Source organism: Caretta caretta, chromosome 4 (genome assembly GCF_965140235.1).
Source record: "Caretta caretta isolate rCarCar2 chromosome 4, rCarCar1.hap1, whole genome shotgun sequence".
In the NCBI taxonomy this organism is placed as follows: domain Eukaryota; kingdom Metazoa; phylum Chordata; order Testudines; family Cheloniidae; genus Caretta; species Caretta caretta.
Window position 1 is genome coordinate 48,636,009 of NC_134209.1, and position 23,364 is coordinate 48,659,372.

The 23,364-nt window shown below is 46.7% G+C and overlaps 1 protein-coding gene across 1 annotated transcript; it reads right to left on the minus strand.

Annotated features, from left to right (window-relative positions):
• Positions 1-13,460: 13,460 nt before the first annotated feature.
• Positions 13,461-23,124, minus strand: LOC142071817 (uncharacterized). Its single transcript, XM_075127373.1, has 3 exons — positions 22,379-23,124; positions 21,531-21,990; positions 13,461-13,551 (listed from the first exon to the last, which is right to left on the minus strand). Exons 1-3 carry the CDS (start codon positions 22,956-22,958, stop codon positions 13,461-13,463), a joined length of 1,131 nt encoding a protein of 376 aa, XP_074983474.1. The 5' UTR covers positions 22,959-23,124.
• Positions 23,125-23,364: the final 240 nt, after the last annotated feature.

The following is a 23,364-nucleotide window of genomic DNA, read 5'->3' on the forward strand; positions in this document are numbered from 1 at the left end:
ACAGTATCCCAGCATCCTGTGTGTCACAGGAGACACTGTGGGAACTGCCTTGCTGTGTGTTGGTGGAACTGTACACCACCTTCACATATTTGGCAATGGCAGCTCCCAGTCATCTTTTCCTTCTATCCAACAGTGTTGAAGACATGGAGCAAGTTCATGATTATATGGTTCTCCTCCTGCTACTGCTCAAGGGACATATACTCATGCAGTCCAATACTGGATGGAATGGTGTTTCTGTTCCCACAGTTATTTTGCGGGATCCCAAGTACCTGCTTCACCCACCCCCACTTTTCTTGGCTTCTGTAGTGGAGCTCAGAGGACAGACACAAGGGACTGGGAATGGTAATAAACGTTTGAAATGGTCACAGGGAGAATGGATTGCTTAGATGTTCTTCTGACAACAAAATCATTCCCTTTCTCTTCCTGGACCGAGGTGGGCCTGCTTACAAGCATCCAACCATCCCCACCCTCATGTGGCTAGCATTTATAAGGGGAAAATGGGCAAAGACGTCCCCACCACCACATGTCCCCACCACCCAAGTGTTATAAAACTCTTTTTCTCACACTGACCATTTCAGAACCCATCACACCCTCTAAGGCTGAATACACTTTCAGTCCTTAGACAAAACTATTATTGAAGGGTTTGGTCCATAAAAGATACATGCATTCACCTATGCTTCCAAATCTATTCATCATGGTTTATATAAACTTGTTTTAAAAAAATAAAACACTAGACTCCTTAAATGGCTCTTTTGCCCTCTTAAAGATTTGAAATAAAATTTCATAAATGCCGTGTAGAATGGCATTTCAGTGGTACAAGGTTTTGTTTTGTTGTTTTTAATTCTCTTCCCATTTCTAATAAGTGGTTTGACCCATTTCTTAACCTGCTGTAATGAAAAGCTTTCCTGTAGAATGCCAAGATGAATTCCCCAAATTTCCATTCATAGGCAATTCCATTCCACATTTTGAATGTCTCATATCAACCTTTTATCCATCCCCACTGCTGTATTTTGACATATTTCTGTTAAGGTTTTGATGTATATTTTGGTCTAACTACATATTTGTTAAAAGGTGACCTTTTGATTTGATTGTTTGGCTGACTTCAGTGCTAATAAGCTGAAGGATGAGATGTCTAATGAATCCAGTGTATAGAAATAATGATAGATGACTTATTTGGAATTCTACAGACACAGCACTGCCAAGCATGCTAAGTCTCTGGAACTGAACCAATCTTATAGCAGGAAGTTTTATTGATTACCTGGAGACAGGGCACATTTTAATCATTTTTACAGCACTACTGCCTGAGGTACAAAAATCTATTAAACAAGGATTATAAACTTTGTTTTAAACTGGATCCTAAATTGTTTCTTGATGTACAGTCAACAGCAACTCTGTAGGATCAATCACCGTTACTAAAGCATATTAAAATCAACATATTTAATTTTAATTGCTCATACGCCTGACCCTCTGTGAGGCAGCTGTTCATAAAGCTAAATTACTTTTCTCCCATACAGGAGTTTCATTTCACTTCATGCTGGACTTTTTTTTTTTTCCTGTCCACTAACAAGCCCCGTTCTTCACTCTCCTTCAGTTTTCTCTCCCTCCCTCCCTGTTCCTTGGCCACAATTCCCTTATCTCTTCAGCTAATTTTCTCTCCCTCTGCCTCTCATCCTTATTAGCAGATTCTGCATCCTTGCCAATAAGTCAACTTTAATAAAGTGGTGGATTATTTTAATTATTGTTTTAAAGTTACAGGCCTGCAGCTCTTTAGGAATCTCTGTTAACCTATGCAACATTTGTGATTATGCTTGCAGACTCTTAATCAGATCATAAAAGCTACTGCCTGGATTGATGAGTGTATTATGAAAAAGTACATATATTTCAAACTTCTATTTTCTGTTTAGATATATAACTTTTAGTGTCCCATGCTCTGGCTTTTCCTAAGGGATTTCCAAAGCAATTTTTCAATTTAATCCATGTTTTTGTGTCTTCCTTTCAGCCATTTCTTTTTATGACAGTGGGAGATCCTAGGCTGGTTCATTTCACTAATATGGGACTAGAACAGCAATAAATATGATCCTTTCCTCCTTATGCCTGAAGTGAGTCATGGCCTAGTGATCTTACCACCACATCCCTGAAAATCAGGAAGTCATGAGTTCCATGCCTACTGATCCTCTATGATTGTGAGTACATTATTTAATATCTCTACTGCCACTATTTCACCATCTATACAATGGGCTTATGAATTCTTACCTACCATACAAGGCAATGCACCCAGTAAGATGCTGATCACTTGCTAGAAATTACTGGGTGCTCTCAATTTCCAGTGACTGTTGACAGTGCTCACTGTCTTCCAGGAGCCTTTCGTCAGGCTGAATATGTGCTGTAGGGACTGACTAGTTACTGTTTGTAATGTCTGTAGAGCATTATGGAGTGCTAAACGGTATTGTCTCTCAACATGTAACATATGGAACTATATAATAGAGAATAGTACATTTATATCCGTATACAGTGCCTCGCACAATGGGACCTCTAGGTACTACTGCAATACACAGGAATACGAATAACTGATGGTATTTATTATTTATTTGTATAGTGGTAACATCTAAGGGCCCCAATCCATGATTCTGTGAGGCTCTGTACAAAGACAGAAGAAGACAGTCCTTGCCCTTGCTTTAAGTAGAAGATGAGACAATAAGGGGATGTAACAACCAGAAAGAGAAGCACAAAGTAACAATGAGACAATACTAGAAAACCTAAGCAATGGTCACAGCACACCAGATCCCTAGTTATTGTGGAGGTTTTGGAAGGCATCACAGCAAAGGAAAGTTTTAAGGAGGCATTTGAAGGAGAAAAGTGAGGTGTCTTAACAGATGTTTATGGAAAGCTCCAAGCATACATAGGGGGTGGCATGAGAGAGAACATGAAGGTGTTTGTTTGAAAATTTAACACATGGAGTGTGAAGATTGGCATCATTAGTAGAGGAGAAGTAGGAGTCAGTTTGATAGCATATAAAATAATCATAATATAAAATTGTTAAATAATCTATGGAATTATACAGCATTGATAGAATCATGTAGAATAAAATCTAGAATTTTATCAAAAAATCTATCACCATAATCCTATTTTGTATGAAATTATGTAGGATTCCAAAATAATCTCTATAGATCCCTGTTGGTTTAGTCCCCATCAAATTGTACAGGGTTTTTTCCATAAAGATAGTCTCCTGCGGTTTCATTTCTTACAACTTAAGTTCATACAGGGCTCATCTCGGTTTCTTCCTTGCATCTCATTTTTTCTGTACATTTACTGTTTCTCAACAGCTTTTTAAAATGCAGTCAAATGCATTCAACATGATGCCCTCCAACTGGTGCAGTGGACAAAGTGTGTATATATGCTGCTGCCCTGATGTGGTAGTGTGAAGTTTGACAGAGCCACAAAATGTTTAAATCTCTTTTCATTTTTCAGACATCTATTTATCATTATTTACTCCTGCTCTGGCTATTCTCAGATGCCACTGAGTAATGCTGGAAACACTAGAAAAGTGCTATTAAACCAAACTAAGTTCTTTTATTGGTATCCTAATACAGTAGAACCTCAGAGTTGCAAACACCTCAGGAATGGAGTTTGCTCATAACTCTGAAATGTTTTTAACTCTGAACAAAACATTATGGTTGTTCTTTCAAAGTTTGGATTTCTTCCAAAATTTGGAAGACCCCTGACTTTTGCTAATGCCAGTTTCAAAGTTATGATATTATACTGATTTCCCACTCAATCTCATTCTCACATAGGCAAAGAAAGACAACTATAATACTGTCGGCAAGTGGACATCAGTACTACTTAAACTATTTTGCCCTTGTCTGCTCAGTTCCCTGCCGGCCAATGACTTAGTCAAGCATATAATAACCAGAATCCTAGTGAATTGGAACCTCCTGCTTCAGTTTGGGATTTTGGCAAGCAGTTGATCTTCTACAGCATCTACAGGATTTTTGCTTTGATAGAGTACCTAAGATTAAACAATGATTTAAGCAAGGTTACCTTCTCTTTTGGACTCTGTTTAATATAAGGGTAAATATCTACAAAATGACCTCCTTAATACCTATCTCCCAGTGTACTTACTTAGTTTTGCTTTTTTCAGGCTTCTAACACAATGCTTTATATATCTTGAGACTATAAACACTATACACTCAACTCTTGTGCACCAATGTCAGTCTGGAGTGAATCCGTTGAAATTGTGGAGTTACAGCCATTTAAATGAGGTCAGAATTGGACCCTATATGTTGTGGATGTGATTAGCATCTAGTGAAGTGAAAAATTGTCCCATGCTTTTATTGCCAAATCATCCTCCATTAACTGCTCTTCTACAAACTGTGAACTGAGCAACATTTCTTTCTGCATGTCTCACATCATGTTTTACTCAAATACCAGGAGATAAACAAGAAACAGTTTTTACAAAGAAAATGATCCTGTAAGCACTATGACTCATAGACCTGGAGTGTACCCGCCAGGGGCATATCTGCCCACACCTATGTACCTCTCCTTCAGTACCATCCCCGCTTCTTGGGATCTGCCAGACACCTCTCCACTGGGTCTCTCTGTAGAAGATTCCCCAGGGTTTAGAGATGGAAAAAGAGACTAACACCATCCTGTGTTCAGCTCCATGTGGCAATCTGGTCAGAAGTTAATTTAGCTCAGAGCCAGAATCTAGCCAGACACCAGGAGACATCATCAGAGCTGCTTAAAGGAAGGACATGTCCAAATGGAAATCTCCTGCAAGCATAGGTCTAAAGTGTCCCCCTTAAAATGGATCTTCCCTCCCTTCTCTGCTGTCCTCCAAATCCTTCTATGAATTTCCAGAAGGGTACTCTCAGAATTTTCCTGCCCCTTTGTCCTTCTCCCCAGGATTTGGCCCTCAGCTTTTAGTTATTGTTTTATTACATACATGAATTAACACACAAACACCTGTCAGGGATGGTCTAGATAATATTTCGTCCTGCCATGAATGCAGGGGACTGACTAGATGACCTCTTGAGGTCCCTTCCAGTTCCACAATTCTATGATTCTATATAAGGACATGGCTGCAGGTACTTGGAGCAGTATTGCTATTCAGAAGAAGAACATACAGGGTATTTGGTTATTCCTTGATAGGCTCATAAATAGTTGATCTAGAGGGCTTTTTACAGAGTTAGTTACTTGGGTATTTATTGAAGAAGTAGTATGGACAATTCCTGAAAATAATTAATTTTCAAACTGCAGTTCTCTACCAATTAAAAAACTTTCCTTAAGCACTCAAAAGCTATAATTTAAAGTTGTATTAGAAATGCAAGGAACTCCTAACTTGCAATGATTTTTAAGTATTAAAACAGTTTTGAATCATGCAAGCAATAAAAACAAGCTTTTTTAGCAATTATATAACTTTAAAATTCTCAGAGCTGATGGTTGGGTTTTTTAATCAGATTAAAATTGATTTTGTTTTTAACTGTGTTCCAAACAGGAAGTTATAGGCCAAATTTTGAAGTGGAATGACTTTCTACAATCAAGAAATAATGGGTGAAATCCTCACTTCACTGAAGTCTATGGGAACTTTGCCATTGACTTCAATGAGGGCGGGATTTCACCCCATGACCTTAAAGTGGGATTTTATTATAGAAGTGCTCTCACAATATCAACAGTAATGCAACTTCTTCATTGTGGGCCTACTACTCTGGTTTTTTGAATGCCAGAAAGACCTACCAGAATAAGGGGGATAAGTTTGGGTATTACTTGTACATTTGAGAAATATAACAAAATGAAGTAATGGGTACAGTGAGAGAGCACAAAGGTAAGTAAGCATTTTAGCTGGTGTTTGTTTTGTTCACAATTCAAATTTGTCTTTCTCCAGGACAATACAAATAATACTTATTTGTGAAAGAAACACATTCTTATGCAGACAGTCTAACTCCACTACCATTGCTTGTGGGCTCTATTAATAGAGTAACTTCAGTATCATTATGTCTACTCAGTGTTTTGACTGTGCTAGCAAATATTGATCTATAAAATGGTCTGTTCAAGGGCAACAGCATCATTAGCATCATTAATTGCTAAGTGATCTGCAAAACAATTAGAGACCTCCTAGCTGTTGTATAAATAGATGAATGGAGCTGTCTACCTAATCGAATACGGTTCTATCTGCAGACTCAATTGTGGTGTTCAGAAATGACTTCAACATCTGTCACTTTCCCACTTTTCACAACAACATATGTCATGGTCTAGTCACACTTTCTCAAAAGCCTTTGACCGGAGTTGTGTGTGTGGTCTAATAGTTTTTAAACATAGAGCATCAATCAAAAGTTTGAGCATAAGAAAAGCTCTAATTCCCATTTGTGTTAAGAGGAATAAGGAAAGGCCCATATATAAAAAGGGATACATCAAAATATTAGTTGTTTCAATAAACCTAAAGTTACAGGGACCAAATATTGTATAAACTCTTATTTAATATACCAGTACTTCTGTTCTGGTTGTACTAATTGGCCACTGTCAGAGGCAGTATATCAGACAAGAAATAGTACAGGTTGACTCAGAACTTCCAACCTTCTAAATGCTGTTCCTGTTTACAGTGATCTTTAGATGAACACAACTACTGCATAGTTACTCAGGACTTTGAGTAAGATCAGGATTTGGCCCATTATTCTGAATTTTCTGTTTTCAATTACAATCTTGCAACGCTGTTTTTCTTAATCTGTGCCCTGGTCTACACTAGGACTTTAGATCGAATTTAGCAGCGTTAAATCGATTTAAACCTGCACCCGTCCACACAATGAAGCCCTTTATTTCGACTTAAAGGGCTCTTAAAATCGATTTCCTTACTCCACCCCTGACAAGTGGATTAGCGCTTAAATCGACGTTGCCGGCTCGAATTTGGGGTACTGTGGACACAATTCGATGGTATTGGCCTCCGGGAGCTATCCCAGAGTGCTCCATTCTGACCGCTCTGGACAGCGCTCTCAACTCAGATGCACTGGCCAGGTAGACAGGAAAAGAACCGCGAACTTTTGAATCTCATTTCCTGTTTGGCCAGCGTGGCAAGCTGCAGGTGACCATGCAGAGCTCATCAGCAGAGGTGACCATGATGGAGTCCCAGAATCGCAAAAGAGCTCCAGCATGGACTGAACGGGAGGTACGGGATCTGATCGCTGTTTGGGGAGAGGAATCCGTGCTATCAGAACTCCGTTCCAGTTTTCGAAATGCCAAAACCTTTCTGAAAATCTCCCAGGGCATGAAGGACAGAGGCCATAACAGGGACCCGAAGCAGTGCCGCGTGAAACTGAAGGAGCTGAGGCAAGCCTACCAGAAAACCAGAGAGGCGAACGGCCGCTCTGGGTCAGAGCCCCAAACATGCCGCTTCTATGATGAGCTGCATGCCATTTTAGGGGGTTCAGCCACCACTACCCCAGCCGTGTTGTTTGACTCCTTCAATGGAGATGGAGGCAATACAGAAGTAGGTTTTGGGGACGAAGAAGATGATGAGGAGGAGGTTGTAGATAGCTCACAGCAAGCAAGCGGAGAAACCGGTTTTCCCGACAGCCAGGAACTGTTTCTCACCCTAGACCTGGAGCCAGTACCCCCCGAACCCACCCAAGGCTGCCTCCTGGACTCAGCAGGCGGAGAAGGGACCTCTGGTGAGTGTACCTTTTAAAATGCTATACATGGTTTAAAAGCAAGCATGTGAGAGGATTACTTTGCCCTGGCATTTGCGGTTCTGCCTTTGCAAAAGGTTTCTGGGGAGGGCAGCCTTATTTCGTCCTTCATGGTAGGACACTTTACCACTCCAGGCCAGCAACACGTACTGGGGAATCACTGTAGAACAAAGCATTGCAGTGTATGTTTGCTGGCATTCAACCAAAATCCGTTCACGCGGTGGGAGGAGGCAAAATGCGACCTTGTAACGAAAGCACATGTGCTATGTATGTAATGTTAACTTTCAAGGTTTACCCTGAAAGAGTGTAGCCACTGTTTTATAAAATGTGTCTTTTTAAATACCGCTGTCCCTTTTTTTTTCTCCACCAGCTGCATGTGTTTCAATGATCACAGGATCTTCTCCTTCCCAGAGGCTAGTGAAGCTTAGAAAGAAAAAAAAACGCACTCGCGATGAAATGTTCTCCGAGCTCATGCTGTCCTCCCACACTGACAGAGCACAGACGAATGCGTGGAGGCAAATAATGTCAGAGTGCAGGAAAGCACAAAATGACCGGGAGGAGAGGTGGAGGGCTGAAGAGAGTAAGTGGCGGGCTGAAGAGAGTAAGTGGCGGGCTGAAGACAGGGCTGAAGCTCAAAGGTGGCGGCAGCGTGATGAGAGGAGGCAGGATTCAATGCTGAGGCTGCTGCAGGACCAAACCAGTATGCTCCAGTGTATGGTTGAGCTGCAGCAAAGGCAGCTGGAGCACAGACTGCCACTGCAGCCCCTCTGTAACCAACCGCCCTCCTCCCCAAGTTCCATAGCCTCCACACCCAGACGCCCAAGAACACGGTGGGGAGGCCTCCGGCCAACCAGCCACTCCCCCACAGAGGATTGCCCAAAAAAAAGAAGGCTGTCATTCAATAAATTTTAAAGTTGTAAACTTTTAAAGTGCTGTGCTTAAAGTGCTGTGTGGCATTTTCCTTCCCTCCTCCACCACCCCTCCTGGGATACCTTGGTAGTCATCCCCCTATTTGTGTGATGAATGAATAACGAATGCATGACTGTGAAGCAGCAATGACTTTATTGGCTCTGCAAGCAATGATTAAAGGGAGGAGGTGAGGGTGGTTAGCTTACAGGGAAGTAGAGTGAACCAAGGGGCGGGGGGGTTCATCAAGGAGAAACAAACAGAACTTTTACACCGTAGCCTGGCCAGTCATGAAACTGTTTTTCAAAGCTTCTCTGATGCGTACCGCGCCCTCCTGTGCTCTTCTAACCGCCCTGGTGTCTGGCTGCGCGTAACCAGCAGCCAGGCGATTTGCCTCAACCTCCCACCCCGCCATAAACGTCTCCCCCTTACTCTCACAGATATTGTGGAGCACACAGCAAGCAGTAATAACAGTGGGAATATTGGTTTCGCTGAGGTCTAAGCGAGTCAATAAACTGCGCCAGCGCGCCTTTAAACGTCCAAATGCACATTCTACCACCATTCTGCACTTGCTCAGCCTGTAGTTGAACAGCTCCTGACCACTGTCCAGGCTGCCTGTGTACGGCTTCATGAGCCATGGCATTAAGGGGTAGGCTGGGTCCCCAAGGATACATATAGGCATTTCAACATCCCCAACAGTTATTTTCTGGTCTGGGAATAAAGTCCCTTCCTGCAGCTTTTGAAACAGACCAGAGTTCCTGAAGATGCGAGCATCATGCACCTTTCCCGGCCATCCCACGTTGATGTTGGTGAAACGTCCCTTGTGATCCACCAGAGCTTGCAGCACTATTGAAAAGTACCCCTTGCGGTTTATGTACTCGGCGGCTTGGTGCTCCGGTGCCAAGATAGGGATATGGGTTCCATCTATAGCCCCACCACAGTTAGGGAATCCCATTGCAGCAAAGCCATCCACTATGACCTGCACATTTCCCAGGGTCACTACCCTTGATATCAGCAGATCTTTGATTGCGTGGGCTACTTGCATCACAGCAGCCCCCACAGTAGATTTGCCCACTCCAAATTGATTCCCAACTGACCGGTAGCTGTCTGGCGTTGCAAGCTTCCACAGGGCTATCGCCACTCGCTTCTCAACTGTGAGGGCTGCTCTCATCTTGGTATTCATGCGCTTCAGGACAGGGGAAAGCAAGTCACAAAGTTCCATGAAAGTGCCCTTACGCATGCGAAAGTTTCGTAGCCACTGGGAATCGTCCCAGACCTGCAACACTATGCGGTCCCACCAGTCTGTGCTTGTTTCCCGAGCCCAGAATCGGCGTTCCACAGCATGAACCTGCCCCATTAGCACCATGATGCATGCATTGTCAGGGCCCATGCTTTCAGAGAAATCTGTGTCCATGTCCTGATCACTCACGGGACTGCGCTGACGTCGCCTCCTCGCCCGGTATCGCGTTGCCATGTTTTGGTGCTGCATATACTGCTGAATAATGCGTGTGGTGGTTAATGTGCTCCTAATTGCCAAAGTGAGCTGAGCGGGCTCCATGCTTGCCGTGGTATGGCGTCCGCACAGAAAAAAGGCGCGGAACGATTGTCTGCCGTTGCTCTGACGGAGGGAGGGGCGACTGACGACACGGCTTACAGGGTTGGCTTCAGGGAGCTAAAATCAACAAAGGGGGTGCCTGTACATCAAGGAGTATTTCAGGCAGGACTGCACGGAGGGTTCCAATAAGAAATGGTGCACCTAAGTTATCGTTGTTATTGGAACAAGGAGGTTAGCCTGGCCTCTGATTGATACATGGCTAGATTTACCTCGCTGCACCTTCTCTGTGAGTGACTGCAGTGTGACCTAGAGGAATGAGTCCCCTAGACAGGGGAGGAGGCAAATGAGTACAAAACAAATCTGGTCTATTTCTTGTTTTGACCCACTCCATCTATCTTTTACATCTTTGGCTGGCAGCAGACGGTGCAGAAGGACTGCATGCCATCCACATCTCATGGCTGCTTGGCAGAAGATGGTACAGTACGCCTGCTAGCCATCCCCATCTCTTGCCTGCCTGGCAGAAGATGGTGCAATACGACTGCTAGCAATCCTCATCTCTTGCCTGCCTGGCAGAAGATGGTACAGTACGACTGCTAGCAGTCCGTATCGCCTGCCTGCTCACCATAAGACGGTTCAATAGGACTGACTGCAGGACTAAAGAGAATGACCTGGTCAAGTCACTCCAAATTTAGTTCCTGCGCCCATGTCTGCCCAGGCGCTCCCAGCCGACGCGGCCAGGAGCACCTCGGACACGATGAGGACGACTACCAATCGTATTGCACCGTCTGCTGCCAGAAGGCAAGGGGTTGCTGCTACTGTGCAGCAAAGCCGTACCGCGTCTGCCAGCACCCAGGAGACATAGGGTGACGGTTACCTGAGCGGGCTCCATGCTTGCTGTGGTATGGCGTCTGCACAGGTAACTCAGGAAAAAAGGCGCGAAATGATTGTCTGCCCTTGCTTTCACGGGGGGAGGGAGGGAACGGGAGGCTGACGATATGTACCCAGAACCACCCGCGACAATGTTTTAGCCCCATCAGGCATTGGGATCTCAACCCAGAATTCCAATGGGCAGCGGAGACTGCGGGAACTGTGGGATAGCTACCCACAGTGCAACGCTCCGGAAGTCGACGCTTGCCTCGGTACTGTGGAAGCGCTCCGCCGAGTTAATGCACTTAATGCACTTAGAGCATTTACTGTGGGGACACACACACTCGAATTTATAAAACCGATTTCTAAAAAACCGACTTCTATAAATTCGACCTTATTCCGTAGTGTAGACATACCCTGTGGGTTCTCATGAAGAACATCAAAATATGCAGTGCGTGCCACCCTTTGATGCTCTTGGTGTTTTGTGTGTGATATTTTATTTTTAGTGCCTCTAGAAAGTTTGGTGATGAAGTATAGGTGCTAAGATTTGACTGACTTTAGTCATTTTATTTACATATGACCTCTTATTTAAGGTCTTTATTACAACTGGATGTGGGTAAGGGTTTGTTAGTAAACTTCCTATGCCTTGGATTTTTTAAGTGATTCTAACTGGGAATTTTAAATTGCTTTGAGTTGAAACAATATACAAGCTGTCAAGATGCTATTTTTTTTCCTCCCAAAATATTGCCTAAGTGGATTATGCTTCGATTTAGCACTAGAGTAGGGGAAAAAATAGCTTGTGGGTGTTTGATATTTTTGTCGCGCTCTGAAAAAAGGCCTGATTTTTAAATTTTGCAGGAAGATGCTGCTGCTTCTGTCTCAAACCTTGCCACCAGAACACAGCCCAAGCAGCCTCCTTGTGAGTTGGAAAGTTCCTAGGGTACTTGGGGGAGAGGGAATCTTAGCTATACACTGTGGAGTATTAATAGTACCATTCCAGGGCTGCTTTTCCACACTCAGTTTAGCAACTGCTGCTCTTGCATGCACACAGAGAAGCTGATCAATCTGCATAGCAGTAGATCCACTGGCCATCCCTCCAAATCCCCACTTTGAAGGAGCGGGCAGGGATTCCCTGCAGTACACAGTGGATTTTTACCTACTGCATAAGCTTCTTGAATCCCCCTCATCCCCTGTTGTGTTTTCTGCTATGGGCAAGGAACCTATGAAGGAAGCAGCAGGGTTTTCCCAAGGGACAGGATTTTTATTTTTAAAATGACAAATAAAACTGTTTAATTTTGAAAAGCAGCTTCTATCCTAACAGTGTTGCTCCTATCCTTGTTTTGCTTTTAAGCATCAGTCATCTGCACATGGATCCTAATCCATAGTATTTTTACAACACAAATTCCTATTTCAGTGGAATGGTTTTGTCACAGTTCCATTGACATCACATCAAGGGTTAGGTGATGCGGTCGGTTCAGAAACTAGCCTTCCTGCTCTGCAAGCCAAAGTTCAAATACACGTCAGAGCACACCTAGAAATGAGTTTAGTGGTCTTGCCCTAGTCCTGTGCTTTACAACAGAAGGAAAATAGAATGACAAAAGGCTAACTCTTTGGCAGCATCCCAATTTAATTTTCCTCCATGTGTCCTGCTGCCCTCTGTGGTGTGAGGACATAAACACAAAGAGCTATGCTTTAAGCAGCAACTAGAGAACTCCCTAATCAGGAAGTTTATATGTGTATTAAGCCCCTGGCACAACACACACTAATGCTATCTGGCAACTGAGGAGGATCAGGAACTCTAACCATTCCACATCATTCTTTCTTTATAATAAGAAATTTAAAACTTTATTATAATCCAAGGTGTGTACACACACACTCACACTCTCTCTCTCTCTCTCTCTCTAATAAACTTCAAATTCCTTAAAACTATTTACTATGTCCCCTTATCAATTGCATTTAAATACCAAAATCTTCAGGGAGGTTTGAGCAGTCTTCCAGCCCATGCTTTCACTTCTGTTGAGATTTTGTGTGGCATTCCCTGTGGAGGGGGCTCACTTCATGACAGAGTACCTGCAGGTTGCAGCTCTTCTCCTCATTGAGTTGGGAAATGTTGAAGATGAACCTGATATTTCCAGAGAAGTCCTTTTTGGGGTCTCCACTAGGTAGGATCTGGGAGTTTCTGCCAAATAATGAACAGTTCCAAATGTCTGGGAGCTCCTGAGCCAACCTTTGTTCCCTGGTCTCAGTTCAGGTAGTCCTTTTGTTCTGTGCTGAACTTTGAAGTTTTGCCACATTTTTATTTCAGCATCCCATTTGCAACATTCCTTTAAGTCGGGCCACTTAGCTTTAAGCTGTTTTGGTGCCATAGGTAAAGGTGTCATTAGTTGTCTCTCTGTCAGAAGTTTTGCTGAAGATAGTCCAGACATAAGCAGTGTTACTGAAATGCCAGGAGTGCTTTATATGGGTCCACTTATTTTTGCAGAAGTCTTTTCGAAGTCTTCACTGCTCTCTTTACATCCCCATTGCTCTGGAGGTAAAATGGACTTACTAGTAAAATGAAAGTCAAAATCAAAGTCCTGTGCAAAGGCTAGGTATGTTTCCATGTCTTGCAAATATTGAAGTTAGTTTCTCAATGATCTGTGCTGATGAAGTCTGTGTAAGTATAGCCAAGACCAGTGGCGCCAGAAGAGGGAGGGCCAGGGTCCATGGACCTCCCACTTTTGAAAGTGGATGGGCCTGACCTGTCCACTTTTCAGCAAGGGCCCTGCCCACACTGTCCCTCTTCCTCCCAAGACTACCCCGCCCTGGCCTGGCTGTTAACTGGAGCCCAGCCGGGGAACCCAAGCAGCTGTGGGGCGCTGCACCACAGACCTAGGGTTGCCAGGCATCCCCTTTTCGACTGGAATGCCTGGTCGAAAAGGGACCCTGGCGGCTCCAGTCATCACCGTCGACTGGGCTGTTAAAAGTCTGGTCGACAGCGCAGCGGGGACCCAGAGCTAAGTCAGGCTCCCTGCTTGCCCTAGCTCTGTGTGACTCCCAGAAATGGCCACCAGGTCCTGGTGACCCCTAGGCACATGGGCAGCCAGAGAGGCTTCGTGCACTGCCCCCGTCCTGAATGCCAGCTCCGCAGCTCCCATTGGCCAGGAACCGCAACCAATGGGAGTTGCAGGGGTGGTGCCTGTGGGCGTGAGGGCAGAGTGTGGAGTCTCCCTGGCTGCCCATGCACCTAGGGGTGGCAGGGAACTGGCGGCCACTTTTTGGGAGCCATGGTAAGCGCTGCTGGGAAACCCCCAACCCCCTCCCCCCTCACACACACCCTGCAACCCCCTGCCCCACCCAGAGTCCCCTCCCATTCCCAACACCCTCCTGGAGCCTGCACCCCACATTCCACCCCAACACCCTGGGTCAGCCTGGAGCCTCCTTTACCCCAAACCCCTCATCCCTAGCCCAGAGCCCACACCCCCAGCCAGAGTCCTCACCCTCAAACACACATCCCAACTCTCTGCCCCAGCCCTGAACCCCTCCTTTATGGCCCTGTCCAGAGTCCATACTCCCCCTGCACTCCACCCTGAGCCCAGATCCCGCTCCCACACCCAAAACCCCTCATCCCTGGCCCCAGCCTGGTGAAAGTGAAAGAGGGTGGGGGATACCAAGTAACAGAGGGAGGGGGATGGAGTGAGTGAGGGAGGAGCCTCTGAGAAGGGGTGGGGCAGGGGCAGGCATATTCAGTTTTGTGCCATTAGAAAGTTGGCAACCCTATGCAGACCACCTATCTTCCCGGGTTACAAGGTCAAGAGCAGCCCCCAGCCTGTGTCCCTACCCTATGGGTCACCTGCCCAGGGCAAGAGGGTTCATGGCTCCCCACAGCTGCCCATGCATGGCTCTTACCTGGACCCAGCTCTGGTAAGAGGGCTGCAGCCCGACCATGATAACAGCTATGCAGGCAGCTATGGGGAGCTATGACATGGACCTCCACACCTGCCCACAGTGCAGTGAGCCCTTGGGGCAGAGGCACAGGCTGGGGGTTGCTCTTGACTCCCGGAGAGCTGGAGGATCCATGGCAAGGCTCCCCACAGCTCCCCACATGGCTCTTACCATGGCTGGGCTGTGGCCCCTCAGCCAGAGCTGGGTCTAGGTAAGACTCATGCATCGCATGCAGGCAACTGCAGACCCTCCTACCCTGGGAGGGGGAGCCTACGGGGAAGGGCCATGGGCTGCTTTCAACCTCCCCACCCCAGGTAGGTGGAGAGTTCCCAGCTCCAGCTTCTGGCTTGGCTGGGGGCAGGGCCTTGGACAGAAGAGGAAGGGTGGGGGGCCCTGGCCCCCCACACACACTTTTGGGAAGGCTCTGCTGCCATTAGCCAAATCAATACATCTGGAGACATAATTGACGACAAAAATATGTGTGTCCTTTCCAGAAAAACAAATATGTGGTTACCATCTGCCAAGGTCTATCGGGAGCTTTGTAGAGAGTAATGGTTCTGGCCATTGGTTTTTGTTTGGTTGGTTTTTTTGTATCGTGCAGCCTTCTGCAGCCATGTCACCATACATATTGCTGTGCTCACACCCTGCACTTGTTTATACCTTGGTATCCCTCATGGAATTTGTATTTCTTTCTGAAATACTGTAGAGATAAGAATGTGCTGTCCTTTCAGAAGAAGGCCATCAGTCATGGGATGGTCATTTTGATCCTGCCAGTATGAATTAGGTCTGTTGCAAGTTGACTCCTTTGACCCCACCTTATTTGGTAGAGTTGAGTCAGTTTCTGCCAAGTCTCATCCTTTAGTTGTTCATCTCTAATTTTCTGAAGTCAGCTTGCAGATGCTGGAATTGCTGCCAGAACAAGGGTAATATAGACATTGACATTTTTTTCTAAAGCCTTTTTCTTCTTCCATTGGTGGCTGCTCAGTTGGGGCTCTAGAGAGTGTCTGCCACTGAGTGCTTTGAGTGGAAAGAAAATCAGAGTCTGTAGTTGAAGTCTTTGAATCCTAGGTGCAAGGCCATTCAGTAGAGGTTTTGAACCCAACAGTGCTACTAAGGGCTTGTGAATCATAGAATATCAGGGTCGGAAGGGACCTCAGGAGGTCATCTAGTCCAACCCCCTGCTCAAAGCAGGACCAATCCCCAATTAAATCATCCCAGCCACGGCTTTGTCAAGCCTGACCTCAAAAACTTCTAAGGAAGGAGATTCCACCACCTCCCTAGGTAACGCATTCCAGTGTTTCACCACCCTCGTAGTGAAAAAGTTTTTCCTAATATCCAACCTAAACCTCCCCCACTGCAACTTGAGACCATTACTCCTTGCTCTGTCATCAGCTACCACTGAGAACAGTCTAGATCCATCCTCTTTGGAACCCCCTTTCAGGTAGTTGAAAGCAGCTATCAAATCCCACCTCATTCTTCTCTTCTGCAGACGAAATAACCCCAGTTCCCTCAGCCTCTCCTCATAAGTCATGGGCTCCTAATCATTTTTGTTGCCCTCCACTGGGTAGAAAGGTTGATTCATGTACTTTAAGTCTAACCTTACAGCACCAAGAGCAGAGAATTGAGATGCAGCAGCTTTTTGAAGGAGGTTCAGAAAAAAATACACCTCTGTACGTATAACTAAAAAATCAAATAGAGCCCTTGCTTTACATTAGATTGGCTTGATTTGCTAACAAAGACAAAACTTGATTTTATTTACATCTTCTGCCACCTCCTGTGAGCAGAATATTCATTATCTGTTACTTGCAAAGCTGTAATGTTCAATTTTCAGAAAGGTGTGCTTTCATGCTCATCATTTGCAATGAGTGAGTAGGAGTCTTTTTTTTTTTTTCTCCTCACCAATAATCCCATTGGGGATGGTAACTGCATATACTCAAAGCAAATCCAAGTTGTTTGGACATATCAGGAATAAACCTGGACTCAATTTTCCACCACTGAAAATGTAATTTCAATGTCTCCTGTGGCTTGGTCCTTCTCCCTCCCCCGGGTACCCTAGAAACTAAGACTGTTTGTTGTTGGACAAAGCATTGTAGGAACCAGAGTTTAAATACACTTCTTTGTTCCTGTTTGGGAAATACTGTTAGAGAGCAGCTTTCTCAGGGAAGAGGAGAGAGTTGAGCACCCCGTCAGTAGAGGCCTTACAGTCAAATCTGATTCTGTAAGCCACAGCTCTGAAGAAAAGACATAGGTGTGATATTTGCTCTTCAAGGGAGTAGTAACCTGAGCCTTCCCATTGAATGAGCTCTCAGTACAAAGAAATAGATACCCCTTAATTATTCTACTTCTAGAAACTGTCTGCTGTAGAAATCACAGTGATGCCAGGGCACTGTTAGGAGGTAAAACATTCCCATTCTGATTTGGTAGCATTTTAAACTAACCTTGCGTTGGTGTAAATGGCTACACGCAATGTAACCAGGAATAGGGCCAAAGCGTCTGAAAATGAAAGTCCAAACATCTGGATTACAATTTGATAGCCCAAGCCCCACGAGCCTGAGTCAGCTGACACGGGCTAGCCATGGGTGTTTTATTGCAGAGTAGACATACCCTAACAGGCCACATTCAAATTAAGGCTCTGCCTCAGGCATGCTCAGCAGCCTGTCCCATACCATCCCCATACCATGTTCTTCCTGTCCCATACCTTTCTCAAAGGCATCACCTGCAAGACCAATCACTGTTCCCTTTGACTAGCAGCTCATCTGTATTGCTCCACTAAGGGTATGTCTACACTACGGAATAAGGTCGAATTTATAGAAGTCGGTTTTTTAGAAATCGGTTTTATAAATTCGAGTGTGTGTGTCCCCACAGTAAATGCTCTAAGTGCATTAAGTGCATTAACTCGGCGGAGCGCTTCCACAGTACCGAGGCAAGCGTCGACTTCCGGAGCGTTGCACTGTGGGTAGCTATCCCACAGTTCCCGCAGTCTCCGCTGCCCATTGGAATTCTGGGTTGAGATCCCAATGCCTGATGGGGCTAAAACATTGTCGCGGGTGGTTCTGGGTACATATCGTCAGCCTCCCGTTCCCTCCCTCCCCCCGTGAAAGCAAGGGCAGACAATCATTTCGCGCCTTTTTTCCTGAGTTACCTGTGCAGACGCCATACCATGGCAAGCATGGAGCCCGCTCAGGTAACCGTCACCCTATGTCTCCTGGGTGCTGGCAGACGCGGTACGGCATTGCTACACAGTAGCAGCAACCCCTTGCCTTGTGGCAGCAGACGGTACAGTACGACTGGTAGCCGTCATCGTCATGTCTGAGGTGCTCCTGGTCGCCTCTGTGAGGTCGATCAGGAGCGCCTGGGCAGACATGGGCACAGGGACTAAATTTGGAGTGACTTGACCAGGTCATTCTCTTTAGTCCTGCAGTCAGTCCTATTGAACCGTCTTATGGTGAGCGGGCAGGCGATACGGACTGCTAGCAGTCGTGCTGTACCATCTTCTGCCGAGCAGTCATGAGATGTGGATGGCATGCAGTCCGTCTGCTGCCAGCCAAAGATGTAAAAGATAGATGGAGTGGGTCAAAACAAGAAATAGACCAGATTTGTTTTGTACTCATTTGCTTCCCCCCCCTCCCCTGTCTAGGGGACTCATTCTTCTAGATCACACTGCAGTCAAGGTGCAGCGAGGTAAATCTAGCCATGTATCAATCAGAGGCCAGGCTAACCTTCTTGCTCCAATAAGGACAATAACTTAGGTGCACCATTTCTTATTGGAACCCTCTGTGAAGTCCTGCCTGAAATACTCCTTGATGTAAAGCCACCCCCTTTGTTGATTTTAGCTCCCTGAAGCCAACCCTGTAAGCGCCCCTCCCAGCGTCAGAGCAATGGCAAACAATCGGGCATCTGAGAGTGCTGTCCAGAGCAGTCACAATGGAGCGCTCTGATGGGGCTAAAACATTGTCGCGGGTGGTTCTGGGTACGTGTCGTCAGGCCCCCGTTCCCTCCCTCCCTCCGTGAAAGCAAGGGCAGACAATCATTTCGCGCCTTTTTTCCTGAGTTACCTGTGCAGACGCCATACCACAGCAAGCATGGAGCCCGCTCAGGTAACCGTCACCCTATGTCTCCTGGGTGCTGGCAGACGCGGTACGGCTTTGCTGCACAGTAGCAGCAACCCCTTGCCTTCTGGCAGCAGACGGTGCAATACGACTGGTAGTCGTCCTCATCGTGTCCGAGGTGCTCCTGGCCGCGTCGGCTGGGAGCGCCTGGGCAGACATGGGCGCAGGGACTAAATTTGGAGTGACTTGACCAGGTCATTCTCTTTAGTCCTGCAGTCAGTCCTATTGAACCATCTTATGGTGAGCAGGCAGGCGATACGGACTGCTAGCAGTCGTACTGTACCATCTTCTGCCAGGCAGGCAAGAGATGAGGATTGCTAGCAGTCGTATTGCACCATCTTCTGCCAGGCAGGCAAGAGATGGGGATGGCTAGCAGGCGTACTGTACCATCTTCTGCCAAGCAGCCATGAGATGTGGATGGCATGCAGTCCTTCTGCACCGTCTGCTGCCAGCCAAAGATGTAAAAGATAGATGGAGTGGGTCAAAACAAGAAATAGACCAGATTTGTTTTGTACTCATTTGCCTCCTCCCCTGTCTAGGGGACTCATTCCTCTAGGTCACACTGCAGTCACTCACAGAGAAGGTGCAGCGAGGTAAATCTAGCCATGTATCAATCAGAGGCCAGGCTAACCTCCTTGTTCCAATAACAACGATAACTTAGGTGCACCATTTCTTATTGGAACCCTCCGTGCAGTCCTGCCTGAAATACTCCTTGATGTACAGGCACCCCCTTTGTTGATTTTAGCTCCCTGAAGCCAACCCTGTAAGCCGTGTCGTCAGTCGCCCCTCCCTCCGTCAGAGCAACGGCAGACAATCGTTCCGCGCCTTTTTTCTGTGCGGACGCCATACCACGGCAAGCATGGAGCCCGCTCAGCTCACTTTGGCAATTAGGAGCACATTAACCACCACACGCATTATTCAGCAGTATATGCAGCACCAGAACCTGGCAACGCGATACCGGGCGAGGAGGCGACGTCAGCGCGGTCCCGTGAGTGATCAGGACATGGACACAGATTTCTCTGAAAGCATGGGCCCTGCCAATGCATGCATCATGGTGCTAATGGGGCAGGTTCATGCTGTGGAACGCCGATTCTGGGCTCGGGAAACAAGCACAGACTGGTGGGACCGCATAGTGTTGCAGGTCTGGGACGATTCCCAGTGGCTACGAAACTTTCGCATGCGTAAGGGCACTTTCATGGAACTTTGTGACTTGCTTTCCCCTGTCCTGAAGCGCATGAATACCAAGATGAGAGCAGCCCTCACAGTTGAGAAGCGAGTGGCGATAGCCCTGTGGAAGCTTGCAACGCCAGACAGCTACCGGTCAGTTGGGAATCAATTTGGAGTGGGCAAATCTACTGTGGGGGCTGCTGTGATGCAAGTAGCCCACGCAATCAAAGATCTGCTGATATCAAGGGTAGTGACCCTGGGAAATGTGCAGGTCATAGTGGATGGCTTTGCTGCAATGGGATTCCCTAACTGTGGTGGGGCTATAGATGGAACCCATATCCCTATCTTGGCACCGGAGCACCAAGCCGCCGAGTACATAAACCGCAAGGGGTACTTTTCAATAGTGCTGCAAGCTCTGGTGGATCACAAGGGACGTTTCACCAACATCAACGTGGGATGGCCGGGAAAGGTGCATGATGCTCGCATCTTCAGGAACTCTGGTCTGTTTCAAAAGCTGCAGGAAGGGACTTTATTCCCAGACCAGAAAATAACTGTTGGGGATGTTGAAATGCCTATATGTATCCTTGGGGACCCAGCCTACCCCTTAATGCCATGGCTCATGAAGCCGTACACAGGCAGCCTGGACAGTGGTCAGGAGCTGTTCAACTACAGGCTGAGCAAGTGCAGAATGGTGGTAGAATGTGCATTTGGACGTTTAAAGGCGCGCTGGCGCAGTTTATTGACTCGCTTAGACCTCAGCGAAACCAATATTCCCACTGTTATTACTGCTTGCTGTGTGCTCCACAATATCTGTGAGAGTAAGGGGGAGACGTTTATGGCGGGGTGGGAGGTTGAGGCAAATCGCCTGGCTGCTGGTTACGCGCAGCCAGACACCAGGGCGGTTAGAAGAGCACAGGAGGGCGCGGTACGCATCAGAGAAGCTTTGAAAAACAGTTTCATGACTGGCCAGGCTACGGTGTAAAAGTTCTGTTTGTTTCTCCTTGATGAACCCCCCCGCCCCTTGGTTCACTCTACTTCCCTGTAAGCTAACCACCCTCCCCTCCTCCCTTTAATCATTGCTTGCAGAGCCAATAAAGTCATTGCTGCTTCACAGTCATGCATTCGTTATTCATTCATCACACAAACAGGGGGATGACTACCAAGGTATCCCAGGAGGGGTGGTGGAGGAGGGAAGGAAAATGCCACACAGCACTTTAAGCACAGCACTTTAAAAGTTTACAACTTTAAAATTTATTGAATGACAGCCTTCTTTTTTTTGGGCAATCCTCTGTGGGGGAGTGGCTGGTTGGCCGGAGGCCTCCCCACCGTGTTCTTGGGCGTCTGGGTGTGGAGGCTATGGAACTTGGGGAGGAGGGCGGTTGGTTACAGAGGGGCTGCAGTGGCAGTCTGTGCTCCAGCTGCCTTTGCTGCAGCTCAACCATACACTGGAGCATACTGGTTTGGTCCTGCAGCAGCCTCAGCATTGAATCCTGCCTCCTCTCATCACGCTGCCGCCACCTTTGAGCTTCAGCCCTGTCTTCAGCCCGCCACTTACTCTCTTCAGCCCGCCACTTACTCTCTTCAGCCCTCCACCTCTCCTCCCGGTCATTTTGTGCTTTCCTGCACTCTGACATTATTTGCCTCCACGCATTCGTCTGTGCTCTGTCAGTGTGGGAGGACAGCATGAGCTCGGAGAACATTTCATCGCGAGTGCGTTTTTTTTTCTTTCTAAGCTTCACTAGCCTCTGGGAAGGAGAAGATCCTGTGATCATTGAAACACATGCAGCTGGTGGAGAAAAAAAAAGGGACAGCGGTATTTAAAAAGACACATTTTATAAAACAGTGGCTACACTCTTTCAGGGTAAACCTTGAAAGTTAACATTACATACATAGCACATGTGCTTTCGTTACAAGGTCGCATTTTGCCTCCTCCCACCGCGTGAACGGATTTTGGTTGAATGCCAGCAAACATACACTGCAATGCTTTGTTCTACAGTGATTCCCCAGTACGTGTTGCTGGCCTGGAGTGGTAAAGTGTCCTACCATGAAGGACGAAATAAGGCTGCCCTCCCCAGAAACCTTTTGCAAAGGCAGAACCGCAAATGCCAGGGCAAAGTAATCCTTTCACATGCTTGCTTTTAAACCATGTATAGCATTTTAAAAGGTACACTCACCAGAGGTCCCTTCTCCGCCTGCTGAGTCCAGGAGGCAGCCTTGGGTGGGTTCGGGGGGTACTGGCTCCAGGTCTAGGGTGAGAAACAGTTCCTGGCTGTCGGGAAAACCGGTTTCTCCGCTTGCTTGCTGTGAGCTATCTACAACCTCCTCCTCATCATCTTCTTCGTCCCCAAAACCTACTTCTGTATTGCCTCCATCTCCATTGAAGGAGTCAAACAACACGGCTGGGGTAGTGGTGGCTGAACCCCCTAAAATGGCATGCAGCTCATCATAGAAGCGGCATGTTTGGGGCTCTGACCCAGAGCGGCCGTTCGCCTCTCTGGTTTTCTGGTAGGCTTGCCTCAGCTCCTTCAGTTTCACGCGGCACTGCTTCGGGTCCCTGTTATGGCCTCTGTCCTTCATGCCCTGGGAGATTTTCAGAAAGGTTTTGGCATTTCGAAAACTGGAACGGAGTTCTGATAGCACGGATTCCTCTCCCCAAACAGCGATCAGATCCCGTACCTCCCGTTCAGTCCATGCTGGAGCTCTTTTGCGATTCTGGGACTCCATCATGGTCACCTCTGCTGATGAGCTCTGCATGGTCACCTGCAGCTTGCCACGCTGGCCAAACAGGAAATGAGATTCAAAAGTTCGCGGTTCTTTTCCTGTCTACCTGGCCAGTGCATCTGAGTTGAGAGCGCTGTCCAGAGCGGTCAGAATGGAGCACTCTGGGATAGCTCCCGGAGGCCAATACCATCGAATTGTGTCCACAGTACCCCAAATTCGAGCCGGCAAGGTCGATTTAAGCGCTAATCCACTTGTCAGGGGTGGAGTAAGGAAATCGATTTTAAGAGCCCTTTAAGTCGAAATAAAGGGCTTCATTGTGTGGACGGGTGCAGGTTTAAATCGATTTAACGCTGCTAAATTCGATCTAAAGTCCTAGTGTAGACCAGGGCTAAGCTCCTTCCACTCTTCCTCTGACTGGCAGCTCCATTCTTTTGCCCTG